The sequence below is a fragment of the Narcine bancroftii genome, chromosome 1 (genome assembly GCF_036971445.1).
Source record: "Narcine bancroftii isolate sNarBan1 chromosome 1, sNarBan1.hap1, whole genome shotgun sequence".
Taxonomy (NCBI): domain Eukaryota; kingdom Metazoa; phylum Chordata; class Chondrichthyes; order Torpediniformes; family Narcinidae; genus Narcine; species Narcine bancroftii.
Window position 1 is genome coordinate 455,458,689 of NC_091469.1, and position 21,742 is coordinate 455,480,430.

At 42.9% G+C, this 21,742-nt stretch overlaps 1 protein-coding gene across 3 annotated transcripts in view; it reads left to right on the forward strand.

Annotated features, from left to right (window-relative positions):
- The window catches only part of dnajc1 (DnaJ (Hsp40) homolog, subfamily C, member 1), a 202,755-nt gene that overhangs the window by 102,905 nt on the left and 78,108 nt on the right, over positions 1 to 21,742 (forward strand). For all 3 annotated transcript variants that reach the window (XM_069914637.1, XM_069914638.1, XM_069914636.1), the window contains exons 7-8: positions 11,197 to 11,287; positions 13,263 to 13,429. In XM_069914637.1, the coding sequence (XP_069770738.1) occupies positions 11,197 to 11,287; positions 13,263 to 13,429 (258 nt within the window). The remainder of the gene's footprint in view (positions 1 to 11,196; positions 11,288 to 13,262; positions 13,430 to 21,742) is intronic.

Genomic DNA, 21,742 nt, shown 5'->3' on the forward strand with positions numbered 1-21,742 from the left:
CCTCTCTCTCTCTCACACTTGCAAAGCCCCTGACCTTCTCCAGCAAACAATAGGAGTTAGATTTTTGCTCCATCTGATGTTTTAGGTAAAGAAACCTCAATGACCTCTGAGAGAGCACTTTACAGAGAGGTCAAAAGCCTTGCAAAAAGGTCCAAAACAGACAACCTGGCTCTGGTTGTTCTTCCAAGACAATAGTCTTTTCATTTCATGACATCATTTCAATTAGCACCTACTTGTGAAATGTGCATAGCATTCTCCATAGTTTCTGTAAAGTCACTGAAATTCAAATACAAATTCTTCAGTATTTCAAATAAGATCTATTTTATTGTGTATGTATGTAACCTTTTCTAAGTTTTTACCAATTTATCTCCCAAAAACATCTCCAAATATTCCATCACAAATGTCAGAATAAAAGAGTAGGAGGGGGAACGGGGGGTAGTGGTAGGGCAGAAAATGATAGGTGGAGAAGGGAGGGAGGGGACAGCAGCACTGAGGGGGAGGGGGTGGGGAAAGATAGGGGTGTGTAGGTGAAAGAACTGGAAAGGCAGGAAATGGGGCAGGGGGAATAAAAGGCAAGCATGTTTAATGGAAAGCAGTGAAGTCAATGTTCATGTCATCTGACTGGAGGGTGTCCAGACGGAAAATACTGTGTTCCTCCAGTCTGTGGGTGGTCAGGGTGGGACAGTACATAAAGCCAGGGACAGACACTGTGAGCATAGGAATGTGACCCAGAATTAAAATGGTTGGCCACTGGTTGTGAACTACTGTGGTTGTGAACACAGAGAAGGTGCTGAGCGAAGCGATCTGGTCTGTGACCAGTCTCTCCTTTGTAGAGAATGCCACAAAGAGAGCACCAGATGCAGTAAATAAGTCCTCCAGATATACAGGTGAAGTGAAAGCGAAAAGAGTGAGACAGAGAGAGAGAGACGGGGAGGAGCCTAACAGAAACCAGAGAGGTTGATGTTAATGCCATCTGGTTTGAGAGTGCCCAGATGGAATATTAGGAATTTATCCTCCAATTTATGGGTGGCCTCGGTTTGACAGTGCATGAGGCTATAGACAGGCATGTCGGCATGGGAGTGGGGCACAAAATTGAAATGGTTGGCCACTTGGAGGTCCCCGCTATTGCAGCAGACAGAATGAAGGCATTCAACAAAACAATTTCCCAGTCTGCATTCAATCTCTCTGATGTAGAGCAGGCCACAAAGGGAGCATCAAATGCAGTAGATGACCCCTGCAGATTCACAAATGTTACTTCTCTTTGAAGGACTGTTTGGGGCTCAGAATTGTGGTGATGGAGGAGGTCTGGGCACAAGTGTAGCATTTCTTGCAGACACAGGGATAGGAACCAAGATGGGGAGAGCGAGTCATGAAGGTAGTGGAGAGGGGAAGATGAGTCTGGTGGTGGAATCACATAGATGGCGGAAATTGCAGAGAATAGCATGTTGGATGCAGAGGTTAATTTTGGTGTGTACATGTGTATAATTATGTAGAAATGTACAGCACAATACAGGCCCTGAATAAAATAGTGGCGGGAGGGGCACTGGTGATTTGAGATGGTTTATGCTCCTATCACTATTTAGTGAACCCGAATGGAATATAGATTTGTGTGTTTGTCAATGGGAACAATTATCCTGCTAAACAAATAATTTGACATTATTTGAGTTTGCTTGGCCAAATGAAATTGTAATCATTACAGCGTCACAAAGTGTCATTTTTAAAAGTAATTCTCTATTTTTGAAACCAGACTTCTACTGTGAAGCAAATTCATGGCTCTTGATACACTCTTACCTTTGTCATTTTGCAGCATTAAAAGGGATCCTTCAGCTCTTTCAATTTGCACGAGCTTTTGAAGGAGGTATCCCATTTGATTTTTGTCCTACATTGTTTTCTTCCAATATATATTCAATTACCTAACCCACCTACTTACCTGTAACTATCCAGCCACATGTCTGAAAGCATTGTCCCTGCATTCTGATCAATTGTGCATTTCTTGACTTACTTCAATCCAACCGTTGGCACGAGCCTTCTGCAGTCTAAGCAGTAATCCCTGAAATTCTCTTCCAGAATGCTTGTTAAAACCTGGACAGATTAGTCTATTCCATTTTCTCCTTGTGTGATTTGGTGTTACATTTTTGTATGAAAATGTTCCCAACTAGCAACAAAGGCATTATACAAATGTACATCGTTGATGATTCATGTCTTCAAAATTATCTTATTGGAAGGCAATAGAAATTCACCAAGACAAATGGTTACTTAAACAAAAGTTACTTTTAATTTTCTTTAAACATAAAAATAGGATCAAACTTTAACTTATTACTGTTAACCTTACCTAACATAATCCTTCTAATTCTAAGTGCACCTGTATGTAATGCTTATAAGTTCAGAAAAGTTATTTGATTCACAGTTCAATCTCACTTCTCACTCCTCCAAGTTCACCAGTATCAGGCAATTCTTATACTGTGCACAGAATTTAACACTTATGAATTTTCACCAATCTCTGGTGCTTAAATGTTACCGCTCAGAAAGGTTCTTGTTGGTTTCAGAGAGATTTATTTCTCGTTGGACACACACAAACTGATTCCCTTCGATCAGCCACTTCAGTGCCTTGCCGAAGAAACTTGCCCCATCAGGGTTTTCTAAATGATAACCTCTTCTGCAGGTCACCACAGTGTTCCTTATTTCAGGTGAAAAACTCTAGCCACAATATATGGACCACAAGGGTTTTCAACAGACTGAACTCAGAACTCACAAATCATCTTCAAAATGGGGTTTCAACCAGCAGCCAGCTTGCCATGACTGCAAAAACCAGTTTTCTCTCTCACTCTCTCTCTCCCTCCCTACCCTTGCAAAACCACATGACGTTCTTAGAACAGCAAGCTGCAACCAGATATATTGCGGTGCCGGACCCAATCTTTCAAGCCTGTTCATCTATTGCTTTCAAAACAATAATACATTTACACAGCATCAGTCCATTTAACACCTACTTGTGAAATCTCTTGAGCTTGTGTTCTTCTATTTGCATCTCCTTGTGAAAACCTTTAGTAAAGCAGTTTTTATTGTCTTTACAAAGAACCTGGGCCCAGAGTGTCTGGTTTGAGCAAAGCTCTTACATTCTCAATGAGATCTGTTTTGTGAAGTGTTTGTTTGTAACCTACACTACCCCCACAATCTTATCTCCTTCAAAAACATATCTTTATACAATTTAAAATATGATATAATTTGTCACAGCTCACACATAGGTTTTGCAGTCAGCGCACAAAAGAAATTAATGTGCGCACAAAATGTTAGTAGCCTAAAATAATGTAGTAATTTATATATATGAGATATATAAATAGATATATAAATATATCTATATATAGATATATCTATAGATAAAACAACCAACTGAGAAACCTCACAAAGATAAGCGTATACAGAGCCGTTGTCATACCCACACTCCTGTTCGGCTCCGAATCATGGGTCCTCTACCGGCATCACCTACGGCTCCTAGAACGCTTCCACCAGTGTTGTCTCCGCTCCATCCTGAACATTCATTGGAGCGCTTTCATCCCTAACATCGAAGTACTCGAGATGGCAGAGGTCGACAGCATCGAGTCCACGCTGCTGAAGATCCAGCTGCGCTGGGTGGGTCACGTCTCCAGAATGGAGGACCATCGCCTTCCCAAGATCGTGTTATATGGCAAGCTCTCCACTGGCCACCGTGAACAGAGGTGCACCAAAGAAAAGGTACAAGGACTGCCTAAAGAAATCTCTTGGTGCCTGCCACATTGACCACCGCCAGTGGGCTGATCTCGCCTCAAACCGTGCATCTTGGCGCCTCACAGTTTGGCGGGCAGCAACCTCCTTTGAAGAAGACCGCAGAGCCCACTTCACTGACAAAAGGCAAAGGAGGAAAAACCCAACCCCAACCAACAAATTTTCCCCTGCAACCGCTGCAACCGTGACTGCCTGTTCCGCATCGGACTTGTCAGCCACAAATGAGCCTGCAGCTGACGTGGACATTTACCCCCTCCATAAATCTTCGTCCGCGAAGCCAAGCCAAAGAAAAAAAAAAATCTATAGATATATCTATATAAATAATGTAGTCCAGTGCCAGATTAACCACCACCCAGGCCACTAGGCTGAGCTTTAGAAAGTCTCTCTCTGACCTTGCTCACCTCAGGCTCCCAGCAGGAGCAGGGACATCAGGTGCCCGGGCCTGACAGGAGTAGGGAAATCGGCCTTCTGGCAGGAGCAGGTTGTCAATATTGACCACTTTGGAAACCCCTACCATAGAAACATAGAAACATAGAAGATAGGAGCAGGAGTAGGTCATTCGAGCCTGCTCCGCCATTCAATGAAATCATGGCTGATCTTAAAGTTCAGTACCCCGTCCCCGCCTTCTCTCCATAACCTTTAATACCCTTATACTGAAGAAATATATCTAATTCCCTCTTAAATACATTTAATGAACCTGCCTCCACTGCCCTCTGTGGCAATGAATTCCACAGATTCATCACCCTCTGGGTATAGAAATTCCTCCTCGTCTTGGTCCTAAATGGTTTGCCTATTATCCTCAAACCATGGCCCCGGGTTCGGGATTTTCCCATCATTGGAAACATCACATCTGCATCCACTCTGTCCAGTCCTGCCAGAATTTTATATGTCTCTATGAGATCCCCTCTCAATCTTCTAAACTCCAGGGAGTACAATCCCAATTTGCACAATCTTTCCTCGGAAGTCATTCCAGGTATCAGCCTGGTGAATCGCCTCTGCGCTCCCTCCATTGCAAGAACATCCTTCCTTAGATAAGGTGACCAAAACTGCACACAATACTCCAGGTGGGGTCTCACCAAGGCACTGTACAGCTGCAGTAAGGTATCCTTGTTCCTATACTCAAACCCTCTTGATATGAAGGCCAACGTACCATTTGCCTTTTTAACCGCCTGCTGTACCTGCATGCTCGCCTTCAGAGACTGATGTACAAGTACCCCTAGGTCTCTCTGCACTTCCCCATCTCTTAATCTATTGCCACCATTGCGGAATGAGCAGACTTGCCCGACTGCTCTCTCCCCAAATGCATCCTCTTTCACTTTAAGACAGCGGCCATCGACCGCCTGTCCCTGTGATATTGCGGGAAGGGGGCGTCTGTGGGCAGAGAGGCAAGGTGCTCTGAACTAAGGCTGGGCGCGTTCACTCTCGATGGACAAACCAAGAAGCTGCCCAGAGTTTAATGCTAGCTTGGCTGGAAGCGGCACCCTCCCAGAGGGGGAAACGTCCCTTTCCTTCGCTAAAAGAATGCTTAAAAGCAAAGGTTAACAAGCTGCATTCATTTGTGAGGAGGTCATGTTCCGCTCACCTGCAGGCAGGCCGAGGGATATCATGGCTAAGTGGCAAGCTCCGGCCCCAGCGCCATGCAGGAAGGGCATGGGCACTGCCGGGCTGAAAAGGTGCCACTTTTGAAAAATTTGCTCAGGGTTATGACAAAAAAATTGGTGGTGTAGTGGACAGCGAAGAAGGCTTTCAAAGCTTGCAGAGGGATCTGGACAAGCTGGAAAAGTGGGCTGAGAAATGGCAGTTGGAATTTAATGTAGACAAGTTTGAGGTGTTGCATTCTGGAAGGACAAACCAAGAAAGGACATACATGGTGAATGGTAGGGCACTGAGGAGCATATTAGAACAAAGGGATCTGGGAATACAAATACATAATTCCCTGAAAGTAGCATCACAGGTGGATAGGATTGTAAAGAGAGCTTTTGGCATATTAGCCTTCATAAATCAAAGTATTGAATATTATGTTAAAGTTGTTTAAGACGTTGGTGAGGCCAAATTTGGAGTATTATGTGCAGTTTTGGTCACCTAACTTCAGGAAAGATGTCAATAAGACAGAAAGAGTACAGAGAAGATTTACTAGGATGTTGCCTGGATTTCATGAACTGAGTCACAGTGAAAGGTTAAACCTGGAACATAGAAAAATGAGGGGAGATTTGATAGAGGTATTTAAAATTGAGGGAATAAATAGGCTTTCCCACTGAGGTTAGGTGAGCTACAAACCAGAAGACATGGGTTAAGAGTGAAAGGGGAAAAATTTAGGGGGACATCTTCACACAGAGAATGGTGGGAGTATGGAAAGCACTTCTAACTGAAATGGTGAATGTGGGCTCAATTTTAACATTTAAGAGGAATTTGGACAGGTACATGAATGGGAAGGGTATGGAGGGCTATGGACTGGGTTCAGGTCAGTGGGACTAGGCAAAAAAAAAGGTTCACCACAGACTAGAAGGGCTGAAGAGGCCTGTTTCTATGTTGTAATGTTCTATGGTTCTAAACTAATAGTGCAGATTGTAGTTTGAACCTTGGATCAGTGGATTGCCAGGGTCCTCTCCATCTTCAGCTGTGTAAGCCCTGAAAAAAATGTTTAGGTGTCTGTGTCAACAACTGGATGGCAAAGACTAGAATCCCCTTCTTACATTGTGCCAACCTCTTGGGATTTTCTATGCCATCCTCCTCCCTATTAAGTCTAACTTGATTCCAATATTTGCCACTTTCTTGATTTTTGATTATTTACTTAAATGAAGTTTTATAAAAATTAAAAATGTAATTTTCTATAAATTGGGGTTTGAATATTTTTATTCAAATGTAATTGTTTGCAAATAAATATTTAAAGTTGAATTTTGCTCATGTTAGAATGTTTATTTTTACTTGATGTTCCTGTGCTTTGTCAATTTTGAATAGTTCCATATTTTTTGATCAGAATTATGCATTGTGTTGTATACTTTAAAATTGAACTTTAATCTAAGATACCTGGTAGTATTACCATTCGTAAAATGTCCTATGTGGCCAATTTAACTTTGACCTTCAAAGGTTCTTTTGCCAGCGGTTTTGAAATTCAGATCTTGTACATTTGGCAGTAGGCTGATGTGAGCTGAACCTGCCAATGAGATTACTTAGTTTTTTTTAAAAAAAATCACCTGGCATATGGCTATGATTGATTCAGCAAATTACTGGCAGGGGTATGAAATTCACCTACCTGTCAGGAACTAAAGCACAAATGATTGTGAAAATGACTTACAACCACTTATGTTGCCTACATTTAATTTGCTTTTGTTTTTAAGTAGGGAAAAAACTTGTTCTAATTTTAAAACAAAAAATTGTGGACGCTGGAAATGCTATAAGAAAACAGAAAATACTGGAATTCTGAAGCCAGACATCATCTATAAAAAGAGAACATTTCAAGTTGCTGAGTTATTTTAACTTGATTATTTCTGACACAGTTCCTGACAGGTGAATGTCAAGCACCTCGCAAAAATTTGCTGAATTTGATCAAAATTAGGTGCAAGAAATATGCATTTTAAACCAGATCTTCTCAATAATGGTCTGTGCTTGAATTACCTTGTTGCATTAGGTCATTGACCTGAAACATTAATATTTTTAATTTTCACAGATGCTACCTGACCTGTTGAATTTTGTAGCATTTTCTGATTTATCTTTTTCTGATTCCTCTCCAACAATGGATTGCAACATCTTTTGTTAATTAGAGCCTGTCAGTTTGATCACTGCTAATGTCAATATAAGGAAAAGAATCTTCAATCACATGATGAAACAGCAACCTAGAAATTCATGATCTGCAGCATTTTAGTAAAAAGCTGCTTAGGACAACTGATCCTGAACATTGAGAACTACATGCTTATCAGTTATGTGAGAGTAAATCAATAGTTTTAAGCCACACTGAGAATGGGAGAGATGGATGGGACAATGGGGAAAATCTGTGATAGGTTGACATCACAATAACAGGATAAGCGACAGATGAAGTCACCGGATTGGTATGCTAATGAATGCAGTCCAAAAGAAAGAGCCTTTTACAAAATTGCTAAATACAGAGGTAAGAAAAACATCAGGTGCAAATAGAGGAAAAACTGAGCCAATGCTACAGTGATGAACTTTGGCAGAACAGGACAGATCTGACACAAATTTAAGTAAGGCTGCAATGTACTCGGACAGAAGATGGGATGCTGTTCCTCAAGGTTATGTTATAGCAGTGCAGGTTGGCATGTGATGTAGAAGCTCAGGATTATCCTGAATATATCCTGAATATAAGCAATAAACCTGACAAAGATCCCAGGCCAGAAACATTGGTTACTCTTTATTTCCTATGAATGTTGTGTGACCTGCTGAGTTTCCCTTGCATGTTTGTGTATTGCCTCCAATCTACATTTGGTTTCTCCAAAAAGAGGAGATCGTACCATGCAGCCTGTTTACAGTACTAGTTTGGAAGTACATTGAGTCCTGAGTAGAGGTTTTGGCATCATCCCTTTGCTCCTATCTTGATAGATACACTCTGCCCCCGTCCCACTTTGCCATTCTTTCATTTTTTTTTAATCTTTCCTCCTCTAATTCTGAACAATCAGTCCTCAGATGAGGCTTCTACTTCAACTCCTACATCCCATCTTAATTAATTTCAAACTAGAAAAGTGAACTGACAGGAGTTATGCAAATAACATAGGCTTTTATTAGCAAGAATGGCAGTGTTAGCCATCTACGAGGCTAGTCCCAATCTGAGCCGAGAGCAGTGGACAGGAACACTTATATACAAGCAAGGCGGCCTTAGTCAGCCTATAGCGCTGATCCTCCATACCAGCTAGCAGCAAGCAACTACATTCTACATGCAAGCATGCAATACCAAGGATTACCACAAAAAAATTCTTGAATTCTAATACTCGGGGGCATCCTTCCTTCCCCCTTTACTTTTTCTAATAGCCTTCATTACCTTATCACCAAATTATTTTATTAACGGTTTATCCCCATAGCACCCACATCCTCATTCTATTAGCAATATTCCCTCTGACCTGTTCATACCTTCAGCACCCTCTCTAAAACTTCAAACTAATAGTATTTCTGTTGTAAAATGACAGATACTTGTCTAAAAATAAGTATATATAAAAGATTCATTCACTTATTCATCCATTGCCTCTTCTGTTACTTTTCTGTGCACCTTTTCAAATAATCGGTTCTCGCTCAATTGGACTATAGGAGATAGGAACAAAATTAAGCCATTTGGCCCATCGACTCTTTTCCATTCAAATCGGCAAATGTTTTCTTCCTTTTAATCCCATTTTCCTGCCTTCTCTCCATAACCTTTGATGCCCTTTACTAACCAAGAATTGGCCAAAGATGGGGCATCCACAGTCATCTGTGGCAATTAATTCTAGATTCAGCCCCCCTCTGGTTGAAGACTTCTCTCTTCATCTCTGTTCTGAAGGGATGTCCTTTTATTCTGAGGCTGTGTCCTCTGGTCCTGGATTCTCCCACCATTGGAACACCTCCATGTCCACTTTCTATAAACCTTTCAGTATTTGGAGCATCTTGGTAGAGCCCTTCCTGATTCTTCTAAACTTCAGCGAGTACAGCCCCAGAACCATCATGTACTCGTATAAGAACAATGATCCTTGTACAGAGAATAGTGCCCATTCACCTGACTATACTATCCCCAATTACCACAGCATTTCTCTTCCCCCTCTTGAATGACTCCTTGAATCCCATCCTCCAGCGCCCATTCTCACCCACACAAGGAGCAAGAATCTCTGAGCTGCTGGACAATACTACCTCTTGGATCCCCCTTCCTGCCTCACTGCCAGCCACAGCCTCTTGTTTTTTTTTTAAATATAAATTACTGTTATTATTGTTATAATCTTGTTAATTTAAGATTTTCAAAAAAATGGATTTGGACCCAACGGTAACTGCTATTGTTCTGAGGTTGCTATTGATCAATCGGCATTGGAGAAACATTTTTAATTATTCATCTCAAGGTATTAATTAGCCCTATATGCAAACTTGGAGGATGGCAGTGGTGATAATAGATGTGTGTTGGTTCATTGTTGGTACAGAAGAATATATTCATTTGATTCACTGCAATGGCATCTGAAATGCTGACTTTCCCCAGCAATTGCTTCTTTGTGTTAGTTTATATCTGCCAGCTCTTCAGCGCTTGATGTCCTGTTTTGCGGAAACTGCCAAAATGTTTGGCCTGGAAGTCAGCCTGAAGAAAACTGAGGTCCTCCATCAGCCAGCTCCCCACCATGACTACCAGCCCCCCCACATCTCCATTGGGCACACAAAACTCAAAACAGTCAGCCAGTTTACCTATCTCGGCTGCACCATTTCATCGGAAGCAAGGATCGACAACGAGATGGACAACAGACTCGCCAAGGCAAATAGCGCCTTTGGAAGACTACACAAAAGAGTCTGGAAAAACAACCAACTGAAAAACCTCACAAAGATTAGCATATACAGAGCCGTTGTCATACCCACACTCCTGTTCGGCTCCAAATCATGGGTCCTTCTCCGGCATCACCTACCGCTCCTAGAATGCTTCCACCAGCATTGTCTCCGCTCCATCCTCAACATTCATTGGAGCGACTTCATCCCTAACATCGAAGTACTCGAGATGTCAGAGGCCAACAGCATCGAATCCACGCTGCTGAAGATCCAACTGCGCTGGGCAGGTCACGTCTCCAGAATGGAGGTCCATCGCCTTCCCAAGATTGTGTTATATGGCGAGCTCTCCACTGGCCACCGTGACAGAGGTGCACCAAAGAAGAGGTACAAGGACTGCCTAAAGAAATCTCTTGGTGCCTGCCACATTGACCACCGCCAGTGGGCTGATATCGCCTCAAACCGTGCATCTTGGCGCCTCACAGTTCGGCAGGCAGCAACCTCCTTTGAAGAAGACCGCAGAGCCCACCTCACTGACAAAAGACAAAGGAGGAAAAACCCAACACCCAACCTCAACCAACCAATTTTCCCCTGCAACCGTGTCTGCCTGTCCCGCATCGGACTTGTCAGCCACAATCGAGCCTGCAGCTGACGTGGACATTACCCCTCCATATATCTTCGTCCGCGTAGCCAAGCCAAAGATATCTGCTAGGAGAATTTTAGCTATTTGTGAATTTATGAAATAATTTTTAAGAATGCTTGGGTATTGGGAAAAATCGAGCAAGGAAATAGAACTTTGTACAACGTTTTTACAAATGCATTGGGTATTGGAAAATACCCAATCAAACTGTGCGTGATCAAGCTTTTTTTAAATATGGAGCACTATGTGAAATGGGTCATGTTAGGAAAGTTTATCCCCAAAAATGTGCCAGCCCATAAATACATACAGATGTTATTTTCATAATTGCAATAAAACCATGCCTATGTTTTTTTTCCTTGTAGGCTATTGTAGATTTTTATCTCGAATGGAAAGCAATGAAAGAAAAGGAACAAGAAGAAGCAGAGACCCAAGCTCAGTTTGAAGCAATGCAGAGTAAGAAACATATGTGCTGTGTAAATGGTGTTTTTGTCACTGGAGAGAGAACAATCACCCGATAATGAACAAGACTATCATCGAAGACTTGACCTTTCTTCTGAGTAGAACAGTATTTTACCATAGCCTGTAGGTTGAGTGATCCATTCATCAAGAATCAGTGAAGTATTTTAGCAGGCTCATTATTGTGCCTGACACACGCATTTGCTTGTTCTGTAATTCCATCTTGTAATAGGATCAGTTTGAGATGCATAAAATTGTTTCTAACTTTATTCAGATTGCAGAATACAAGACGATTCAGCATTTTCTAACTTTAATGTTGAAAACATTTCCACTTAAACAATTAGATTGTAAGAAATAGGAGATGTGAGCCAGATGGTCCTTTCATTGCCTGCTCAGTACAATCAGGATTGATGTAATTTTGTCCTAGACTCCAGTTATCTATCTTAACCCCATAACCTTTGACTCCCCTCTCATCTTCCCAATAGCCCTAAGTATTTAATAATTCCTCCAGAGCTCTCTTGAGCAAAGAATTCCAAAGAATCATGAATCACCGTAGAGAACAAACTCCCCATCTCTTTATCTTGGCTGTAAGAAGGCAACCCTTCTTCTTAAGCTTTATACAGAGTTTGTTATTCCCCCACAAGGGGAAACATTCTCTCAATATCCAGCAGGTCAGACTCTCTCAATCTTAATTTTTTCAGTAAGATCATGCTAAACTGTGAATATAAGGCCAACCTGCTCAATCTTTTCTCATTAGAAATTTAGAATCATGAAGTTCTAGTCTTAAATTATTCACCTTTGAGAAAGTTATTTAAAGGGACTTGTTAGTTTTCTGATTAATGTGTTTAAAAAAGAAGCCTAAAGGCTTTAACATGATAGAATCTGAATACTGTGACAGCCATTAAATGTGATGAATTTGTAATATACTATCGTAAATTTTATGGTAAAGGTGCATTTGTTTCAATCTACATTATTGTGAAAGATTATATGAAAAATAGAATTGGAACTGATTTTCTTAACAATAGGATTTGTGTCAGCAGTAATTTCAATATAAATTTATTGATTTGAATTAGTATTAATTAATGTTCTTTGCAGCACTGAATTAATTGGATCAGTTTCCCGAATATGTGTATCAGAACCAGAAAATTTCCTGAACGCTTTGGAAAAGTGTTCTCTAGTTAGTAGGATTCTTATTTCCAGGTACTTTATTCTCAAGAATAATGTTGTATGGAACACTTTCAATTTTTATTTTCCCAAAAGAAAACCACACTGCTGTAGGAGAAATAAAATTGCTAATATACCAGTGGCATCCTGAATTAAATAGGGTGATGCTGTGTATCTCATAACTATTGTTTTCTTAATGTGGTGAATCATAGTTGGGAAGCACAGTTAATGGAAGCATTAACATCTTTTCTGAGAGGGTAAATGCAAATCATGTGGATTGGCATCGAGCTGTGTTATTCTGCCTGTTTTTCATGACCTAATTGCTAATCTGTCTGCATGTCTATCTGTTTTAAAATGGAGACTGTGTGCAGGGTCCTCTAGGGACAGAAGTAGTACAGTGGTCGGGAATTCGAGGCAATTTGCAAATTGAGGGAATGCAACATGGGGTCTCATTAAAACAATGTGTTGCAGCAGAAGACAAGAGGTGTGAATAGATAATCTGCTGATTCTAAATATTATCCTACTGGGTGAATCTTTGCACAGACATCATGAGCTATGATGTTATGTCTGCAGTTTGCTGAGATTTGTTGGCAATTATCCATTTCTTTGTTGAGAGGAGAGTTTAAAAATAAGAAGCCCTCTTTATCTTAGTGCAATTCATAGTTTCACGACATTGCAGCTGTGTTGTCATCTAAATATATGTGCGAGTTTTAACTTGTTTGTGAGTGTTTAAAAATGCAAAAAAGCTTTTCTATTGATCTTTCAACAGAATATTTTTTAAGCTGAAAAGCCATTTTATACCTTGCAGAAGAAAAAAGGCCAAAAGTAAAGAAACCAAAATCTGAGTTCCCAGTGTATACAGCTCCTAATTCTGGAGGTATTACCTATGTACCATTGCACGAGGAAGCTTCTACTATTGAGGAGATTGAGGCTCAAATGGCTGACTGGTTGGATAGAAAGCCGAGAGGGCAGAAGGTAAGTCATTTTTAAAAAGTATTAAAAATGTTTTTCTTGGGGTGAATTATTACACAACAAATTAGAGCCAACATAGGAAAGTAACTGTAGATTTGGGGTTTGTGAGATTTTTAAATTCTTTGAAAATGCTGCAGGCACATGAGTAAGTAATACTTAGATATTTTAAACTTAGACATGAAGCACGATAACAGGCCAATTTGGCCCTCGAGTCCATGCTGCCCATTCACCTGCAACCCAGTATGCTTTTGAAGGGTGGGGGGAAACTGGAGCCCTCAGAGAAAACCCATGCAGACACAGGGAGAACGTACAAACACCATACAGACCACATGGGATTCCAACTCTGGTCCGGTTCCAATTGTGCTAACCACTACGCCAACTGTGCTAATCTGACAATTTGTCAAGAATCTTTTATTTCTGTTCATCACTTAACTAAAATTTATACTTTTTGGCCTGTAAAACAATGTACCATTTAACCATTTGCGTCATTAAATTATTTTAATCAAACTTTATTTATAATGTTTCGGAACTCATATACAATTTTTTTTCCCCCAATTAAAAAGAATCAAAGAGAAAAGAAATTAATCCAAGTTTTTTCTAATTTCAACCTTTATGAATAGAGGACTTTTGTTAAATTTTGCAGGTTATAATTAGAAGAATTAGATCCCTGAGCAATATTGCAAGTATTTAGTTATCATCACTTGACTGGTTCAAAAAGGTGCTTGTAATGCACAGATCAATCACAGCTGAAACTTTTTCTGTCGAGTTGCTTCAGACTTTGAAAGTGCTGAATGGAAAGGGTAATTGTCTTTGTTACAGTGCTATGGCATGATGAGTATGGTGTACATGATTTAGTTACACCACCTCCCATCCCCCATGCTTTTTTTTTCATTTTGTTTTGGCAATAGAGCTAGGATTAAATTACTCAAGAAATTGTATTAAATAAAATCATAAAATCCTGATGATTTTTTAATATCTGAAACTAGTCAATTACTCTACATTTGAGATAACAAAACATTGAGAACACTGGGAATAAATTCTACCTTGCCACTCATGATCTTGTTCCTCAACATCATGCAGCTGGCACAACTTGGCTTCAAAACCTAGTCATGTTCCTTGCCAGAAGGGGTGTTCTAGCAGTGGCATGGCCTCTCTGTCTATGCCACCATTCAGAGCTGAACAGATGAGAAATGGCAGTCTCACACATTGCAGCAACCTACAAGGAGTCCCTCATTGCTGCGTTGCTGTCTCACTAAATTCCTGCGTGGTCTACACCACCATTTGGAAGCAGAATGCTTGTAAAACTTCAGTGCAACGGCTTCGGCTCTTTATTTGAACATGCTCAGGCTGGCAGTTACGGCCTTGAAGATTGCAGATGCTAGAATCTGGATCAAAAATAAACTGTTGGAAGAACTCAGTCAAGAAACATCTGAAAGGAAAGGCATGGTCGATGCTTTGAGCCAAGACCCTACATGAGGACTGAGAGTGTAGAAAGAAGATCATATAAAGGGGATGGCACAGATAGCATAGTGTTTAGTGCAATACTGTTACAGCGCCAGCAACTTTGATTTGAATCTGGCGCTGCCTGTAACGAATTTATACATTCTCCCCATTTCTGCGTGGGTTTTCTCCAGTTGCTCCAGTTTCCTCCCACTCTTCAAATATGCCGGATTGTATGTCATTTGGTTGTAATTAGGTGGTTCGGAACCAAAAGGGCCTGTAACTATGCTGTAGGTCTAAATATAAATATTTAAAAATAAAATTAATGAAAGGGAGAGGTGAAAAAGATGCTGATGGATCGAAACAAGATAGGAGAAGGGGGAAGATTAGGCAGATAGAACTGGATAGGTTAGGATATAGATAGAGGCTGGTGGGTTGGAACCAGATAAGTGAAGGATGTTGGGGAAGATAGTACCAGAAGGCGGAGGGGATATCAAAGGTGAATCAATTGAGAGGAAATCCATGTGTATAGGTATGTGGATGACAAACAGGTGGAAACACTTAGGAAAATATAAGAAAGGGAGGGGAGGAGGATGAGGAAATTGAGAGAGAATCTGGGCGGGTTGTAGGAGTGGGAGAGGAACCCAGATATCAGTTGCTTAAAGTGGAAAATTCTACGTTCACCTTTCTTGTGACGTTTCCTCACCCACCTAGTTTCATCATCCCTCCTTTATATGGTACCATCCACCAGCCTCTGGTCTTTATCTTCTCTTGCCCATTTGTTTAATCTGCTTACACATTTCCATCTTGCTCCCCCAAATTGTTCCATTCCACCATGTACCAGGCTGTCTCAGAATTACTCACTCCAATCTCCCCACCTGAGTCAATCAGCACGTCATCTTCTTTCTTCCCTCCAACTTCCAAATCTGGTTATGCCTACCAGCAGTTCTTTCACCCTCCTTATCACTTCAATTGACAGGCATCTTCCCAACCCACTCTTAGTTTTAATAGTGATGTCTCTCTATTTCCCTCTCCCCCTCGCTTTTTCCCTCTCCCCCTCACTTTTTCCCTCTCCCCCTCACTTTTTCCCTCTCCCCCTCGCTTTTTCCCTCTCCCCCTCGCTTTTTCCCTCTCCCCCTCGCTTTTTCCCTCTCCCCCTCGCTTTTTCCCTCTCCCCCTCGCTTTCCCCCCTCCCCCTCGCTTTCCCCCCTCCCCCTCGCTTTCCCCCCTCCCCCTCGCTTTCCCCCCTCCCCCTCGCTTTCCCCCCTCCCCCTCGCTTTCCCCCCTCCCCCTCGCTTTCCCCCCTCCCCCTCGCTTTCCCCCCTCCCCCTCGCTTTCCCCCCTCCCCCTCGCTTTCCCCCCTCCCCCTCGCTTTCCCCCCTCCCCCTCGCTTTCCCCCCTCCCCCTCGCTTTCCCCCCTCCCCCTCGCTTTCCCCCCTCCCCCTCGCTTTCCCCCCTCCCCCTCGCTTTCCCCCCTCCCCTCGCTTTCCCCCCTCCCCCTCGCTTTCCCCCTCCCCCTCGCTTTCCCCCCCCTCACTTTCCCCCTCCCCCTCGCTTTCCCCCTCCCCCTCGCTTTCCCCCTCCCCCTCGCTTTCCCCCCTCCCCCTCGCTTTCCCCCCTCCCCCTCGCTTTCCCCCCTCCCCCTCGCTTTCCCCCCTCCCCCTCGCTTCCCCCCCTCCCCCTCGCTTCCCACCCTCCCCCTCGCTTTCCCCCCTCCCCCTCGCTTTCCCCCCTCCCCCTCGCTTTCCCCCCTCCCCCTCGCTTTCCCCCCTCCCCCTCGCTTTCCCCCCTCCCCCTCGCTTTCCCCCCTCCCCCTCGCTTTCCCCCCTCCCCCTCGCTTTCCCCCCTCCCCCTCGCTTTCCCCCCTCCCCCTCGCTTTCCCCCCTCCCCCTCGCTTTCCCCCCTCCCCCTCGCTTTCCCCCCTCCCCCTCGCTTTCCCCCCTCCCCCTCGCTTTCCCCCCTCCCCCTCGCTTTCCCACCTCCCCCTCGCTTTCCCCCCTCCCCCTCGCTTTCCCCCCTCCCCCTCGCTTTCCCCCCTCCCCCTCGCTTTCCCCCCTCCCCCTCGCTTTCCCCCCTCCCCCTCGCTTTCCCCCCTCCCCCTCGCTTTCCCCCCTCCCCCTCGCTTTCCCCCCTCCCCCTCGCTTTCCCCCCTCCCCCTCGCTTTCCCCCCTCCCCCTCGCTTTCCCCCTCCCCCTCGCTTTCCCCCCTCCCCCTCGCTTTCCCCCCTCCCCCTCGCTTTCCCCCCTCCCCCTCGCTTTCCCCCCTCCCCCTCGCTTTCCCCCTCCCCCTCGCTTTCCCCCCTCCCCCTCGCTTTCCCCCCTCCCCCTCGCTTTCCCCCTCCCCCTCGCTTTCCTCCCTCCCCCTCGCTTTTCCCCCTCCCCCTCGCTTTCCCCCTCCCCCTCGCTTTCCTCCCTCCCCCTCGCTTTTCCCCCTCCCCTCGCCTTCCCCCCTCCCCTCGCCTTCCCCTTCCCCTCGCCTTCCCCCCTCCCCTCGCCTTTCTCCCCTCTCCTCGCTTTTTCCCCCTCCCCTCGCTTTTCTCCCCTCTCCTTTTCTCTCTCTCGCCTTTTCTCTCTCACTCCCCCTTTTCTCTCCCCCTTTTCTCTCTCTCTCCCCCTTTTCTCTCTCTCTCCCCCTTTTCTCTCTCTCTCCCCCTTTTTTCTCTCTCTCCCCCTTTTCTCTCTCTCCCCCTTTTCTCTCTCCCCCTTTTCTCTCTCTCCCCCTTTTCTCTCTCCCCCTTTTCTCTCTCCCCCTTTTCTCTCTCCCCCTTTTCTCTCTCTCCCCCTTTTCTCTCTCTCCCCCTTTTCTCTCTCTCCCCCTTTTCTCTCTCTCCCCCTTTTCTCTCTCTCCCCCTTTTCTCTCTCTCCCCCTTTTCTCTCTCTCCCCCTTTTCTCTCTCACTCCCCCTTTTCTCTCTCACTCCCCCTTTTCTCTCTCTCCCCCTTTTCTCTCTCTCCTCCTTTTCTCTCTCTCCCCCTTTTCTCTCTCTCCCCCTTTTCTCTCTCTCCCCCTTTTCTCTCTCTCCCCCTTTTCTCTCTCTCCCCCTTTTCTCTCTCTCCCCCTTTTCTCTCTCTCCCCCTTTTCTCTCTCTCCCCCTTTTCTCTCTCTCCCCCTTTTCTCTCTCTCCCCCTTTTCTCTCTATACCTCCATCTTTTTTATCTCTCCCAACTATCCCTCTTTCTCATTTCCTCCAGCTCTGTGTTAACAGAGCTACTCCGATCAATTCTCAGCTTTTCTCTCCTGCCCTCACCAGTTGGCCTGTTTCTTCCCCCCCCCCCCCCCCCCATGGCTTTTTATTCATGCTTTTCCTCACATCTTGACGAAGGACTCAGGCCTATAATGTAGGTTACGTATCTTCTCATCCTATGGCTGAGTTTTTACAGCACTTTTATGTATTACAGCATCTGCAGACCTTGTTTTAGTCCGAGAATGACAACCTTTTGTCTTCACAGACACTCCCTAGCAATGGAATTCTTCCATCAATTTATTTTTTATTAGCATTTACAGCATTATAGGATGAACATAATTTACAAACCTTTTTAAAGTCCTGTTTAATATTTTCGTTCAAAGATGGATCTAAGTGCATTGGAGCAAACAATTACTATTAACATTGCAGTTAGTTAGCATAATGCTATAACTGTACTAGTGACTCTGGTTCAAAACTTGCACTGTCTGTAAGGAGTTTGTACGTTCTCCCATGTCTATGTGGTTTTTCTCCCACGTTTCAAAGATGTACAGGGTTAGAAGGTTAATTGGTCACATGGGTGTATGTGGGCTTCTGAACCTGAAAGGCCTGTTACTGGCGTGCATCTTGGAGGGAAAAGAAAATGATGGTTGCACTTGAGGCTGTATTTGCTGGAATTTGGAGCAAACATTAATTGCTTAAAATTAAAAGATAGTCAGCAATCCCTTTGCTTTCACAGAGGCTGCTTGATCTGTTGAGAACTTCCATCAGTTTTTATTTTGCTGCAGATAGATAATAAGATAATACTGTCTACCCTGATGAAGGATTTTGAGAGGTAGGTTATGGAGCAAATCAACTGCCTCAGGAAGGACTTGGGCCCACCTCAATTCACCTGTTAACAAACAGGACAACAGTAGATGTCATCTTGCCAACTTTTCATTCTGCATTAGATTACCTGAACTACCTTTGTTCACCTTTGCCTGGCTTTTGTTCTTTTATTGAATCTCAATGTTGAACATGATTATACAAAAAAAACTTGCAGTCAAACTCAGTAAAATCTGGGTCTCTGTTCATTCCTTTTCAACTGTATTGTCGATTTCATCATTGATGGACTCCAAGCAGTGCAGATTGGCAACATCATCGCCTCATTGACTAATACGAACTCCCCAAGACTGCTTACTTGATCTCCTGCTCTATTCCCCATGCAGACATGATTCCATTGTCAAATTTGGCTCCAATGTATTTCATAAACTTGCTGCTGATGCCACTGATGTTGGCAGAATAACGGGAATTAATGAGTTAGGACAAGGAATAGAGATTGAGAATATGATTGGATGGTGCTAGAATAACAATCTTGCTTGCAACATTGGCAAGACCAAGGAGCTTGTTGTGGACTTTAATAAGGAGAAGCTAAGGGAATACACACCTCTCTTCATTGATGGGACAGCACGACTACTGGTGCCAGTACATCAAAGCAACTGTGAAAAAGGCACACCAATGCCACTACTTTCCAAGAAGTCTCAAGAGACTTGTGATGTCATCGAATCCTCTATTAAACTTCTAAAGATGTACTGCAGAAAGTATCCTCACTGGCTGGTTTGGAAACCCATGCCCAGGAATGCAGATTACAGAAAGTAGCAAAACTTCTACGTTCAGCACAATGTACTTTACAGTACCTTTTGGCACTGATCAGTAAATTGCATAAATAGCTATAAAAACTATTATCTACTCTAATATCCTTAAGTGTGATGATAATAATATGGAATCCTTTTCATTGAAATATTTTACAAAACAAACCTATGGTTCTTGAGAAATGAAGAAAAAGGTAAATAAAAAATCCAAAAAGAAAATTGGCCAAGGCATGCCTGCCAGTTTTGTAACCACATAATAGAAGGAAAAATTTGATTTTGCTAAGGACTAATTATAGTAATGATTATAGTTTCCTTAATATAGACTTGGACAGATGTAGTGCTAAGGGATCAGAAGTTGATGAGTATATCCAGGAATGTGCTCAAGTTGTGGCAGAGTCGACTTGCTCTTGAGAGAAATGAGACTGGAGTAAGTAGCTGAAGTGTCAGTGCAGAAATACTTTGGGACCTGAGACCACGATTTTAAAATAATTATATAAATACATAGAACTAGTTCACAGGTTGAAGCCTTAAATTGGTACAAGACTAGTTTTGATGATATTGGACAGGAAATTTCACAGGTTGATTGGAAGGTAGTGTGCTTAGTAACTGCTTTCTTCAGATAAACACTCCTTAAAACAGGATCTAATGTTACCCTAAAACATTTTTGTTGATTTATTCTTGCATGAATAACCAAATAAGTTTGAGACAAACTTAATGTCCCATAATGTTTGGGACAAAGACATTTTTTTTTCCTTTAATTGTTCCTGTGTGCCACAGTTTAAAATTTGTAATCAAACACTTCACATATAATTAAAGTGCACATAAGAGATTTTATTCAAGGTTATTTGTTTACATTTTGGTTTGACCATATAAAAATTACAACATTTTTTTATACACAGTCCCCTCATTTCAGGACACCATTTGGCTTCACGGGTTTAAGTACTCAGGTATGTTTAATGCTTCATTGGTGCAGGTATAAGAGAGCTAGGCATGCATCTCATCTTTTGATCACCTTTGGAGTCGAGAGTTGTGATTTTCCTACAGAAGAGTTGTGTCATTGAAAGTCAAAGAGGCCATTACAAGGCTGAAAATAAGAATATAACAGTAGGAGACATTGCCCCATCCTTAGATTACCAAAATGAACAGAAATTCATACCACCAGTTAGCCACAAAAAGGATAGTGAAATTAGTTTGCCAAGAAGTATTTAGAAGAGCCTGCAGAATTCTAGAAAAAAGTCTTGTGGACATTTGAGATCAAGATGAACCTGTATCAGAGTGATGGCAAGAGCAAAGAGTGGAAACATAAAGGAACTGCTCAAGACCAAAGCATAACACCTTTGTCACAGTTTGCCTCTTTCAGAGTTACCTCTATTTCTGTTCATAAAGTCTTCTGCGGACAATAGTCGTTGACACATCCACACCTGCCTCCTGAAGAATGTTTCTGATCTGTCGGATAGGCTTTTGGGATTTTTCTTCATTATGATTGAAAATTCTTCTGTCAACAGCAATGGAGGTTCTTCTTGGTATACCAGTCCCTTTGCAATTACTAATCTTAACAGTGTGCTCTTTTGTCGTTAAGAATTTTAGGGGGTGTGGTCATTCTGAGCAGGTGTTTTGAAAGAGCTCTCCACACAAAGTATTGAAAAGACGGTTTAAAAGCTCAAAAAGCAGAATTATATTGTCAAAAATGGATAAAACAAGTACTAAACAACTGAAGCTATCAAGAACAAAAACTGAAGAAGTGACAGCTCAGCCAGGAACATCGAGTGGAAGCCTGATGAGGAGTGACTCAGCAGGGGCTTTGGGACTGGTTGAAGCCAGCAGAGCTTGGGAGTCAGGCCAAGATATAGTCTCCATCCTGAACATGTTGGAAACTTTATGCAGTTGTTTTACGAGTATGGAATCAGCGATGAGAGATATATCAGAGAAGGTAATGGAAATTAAAGAAGTTGTGGGAGACTTAAGTGAATAAATGACTCATTCAGAGGCTAAGCTGGAAAAAACAAAAGACAGGCTGACGGCACTGGAAGAAAAAGCAAAAATATAGGACACAGGACTGATGGAC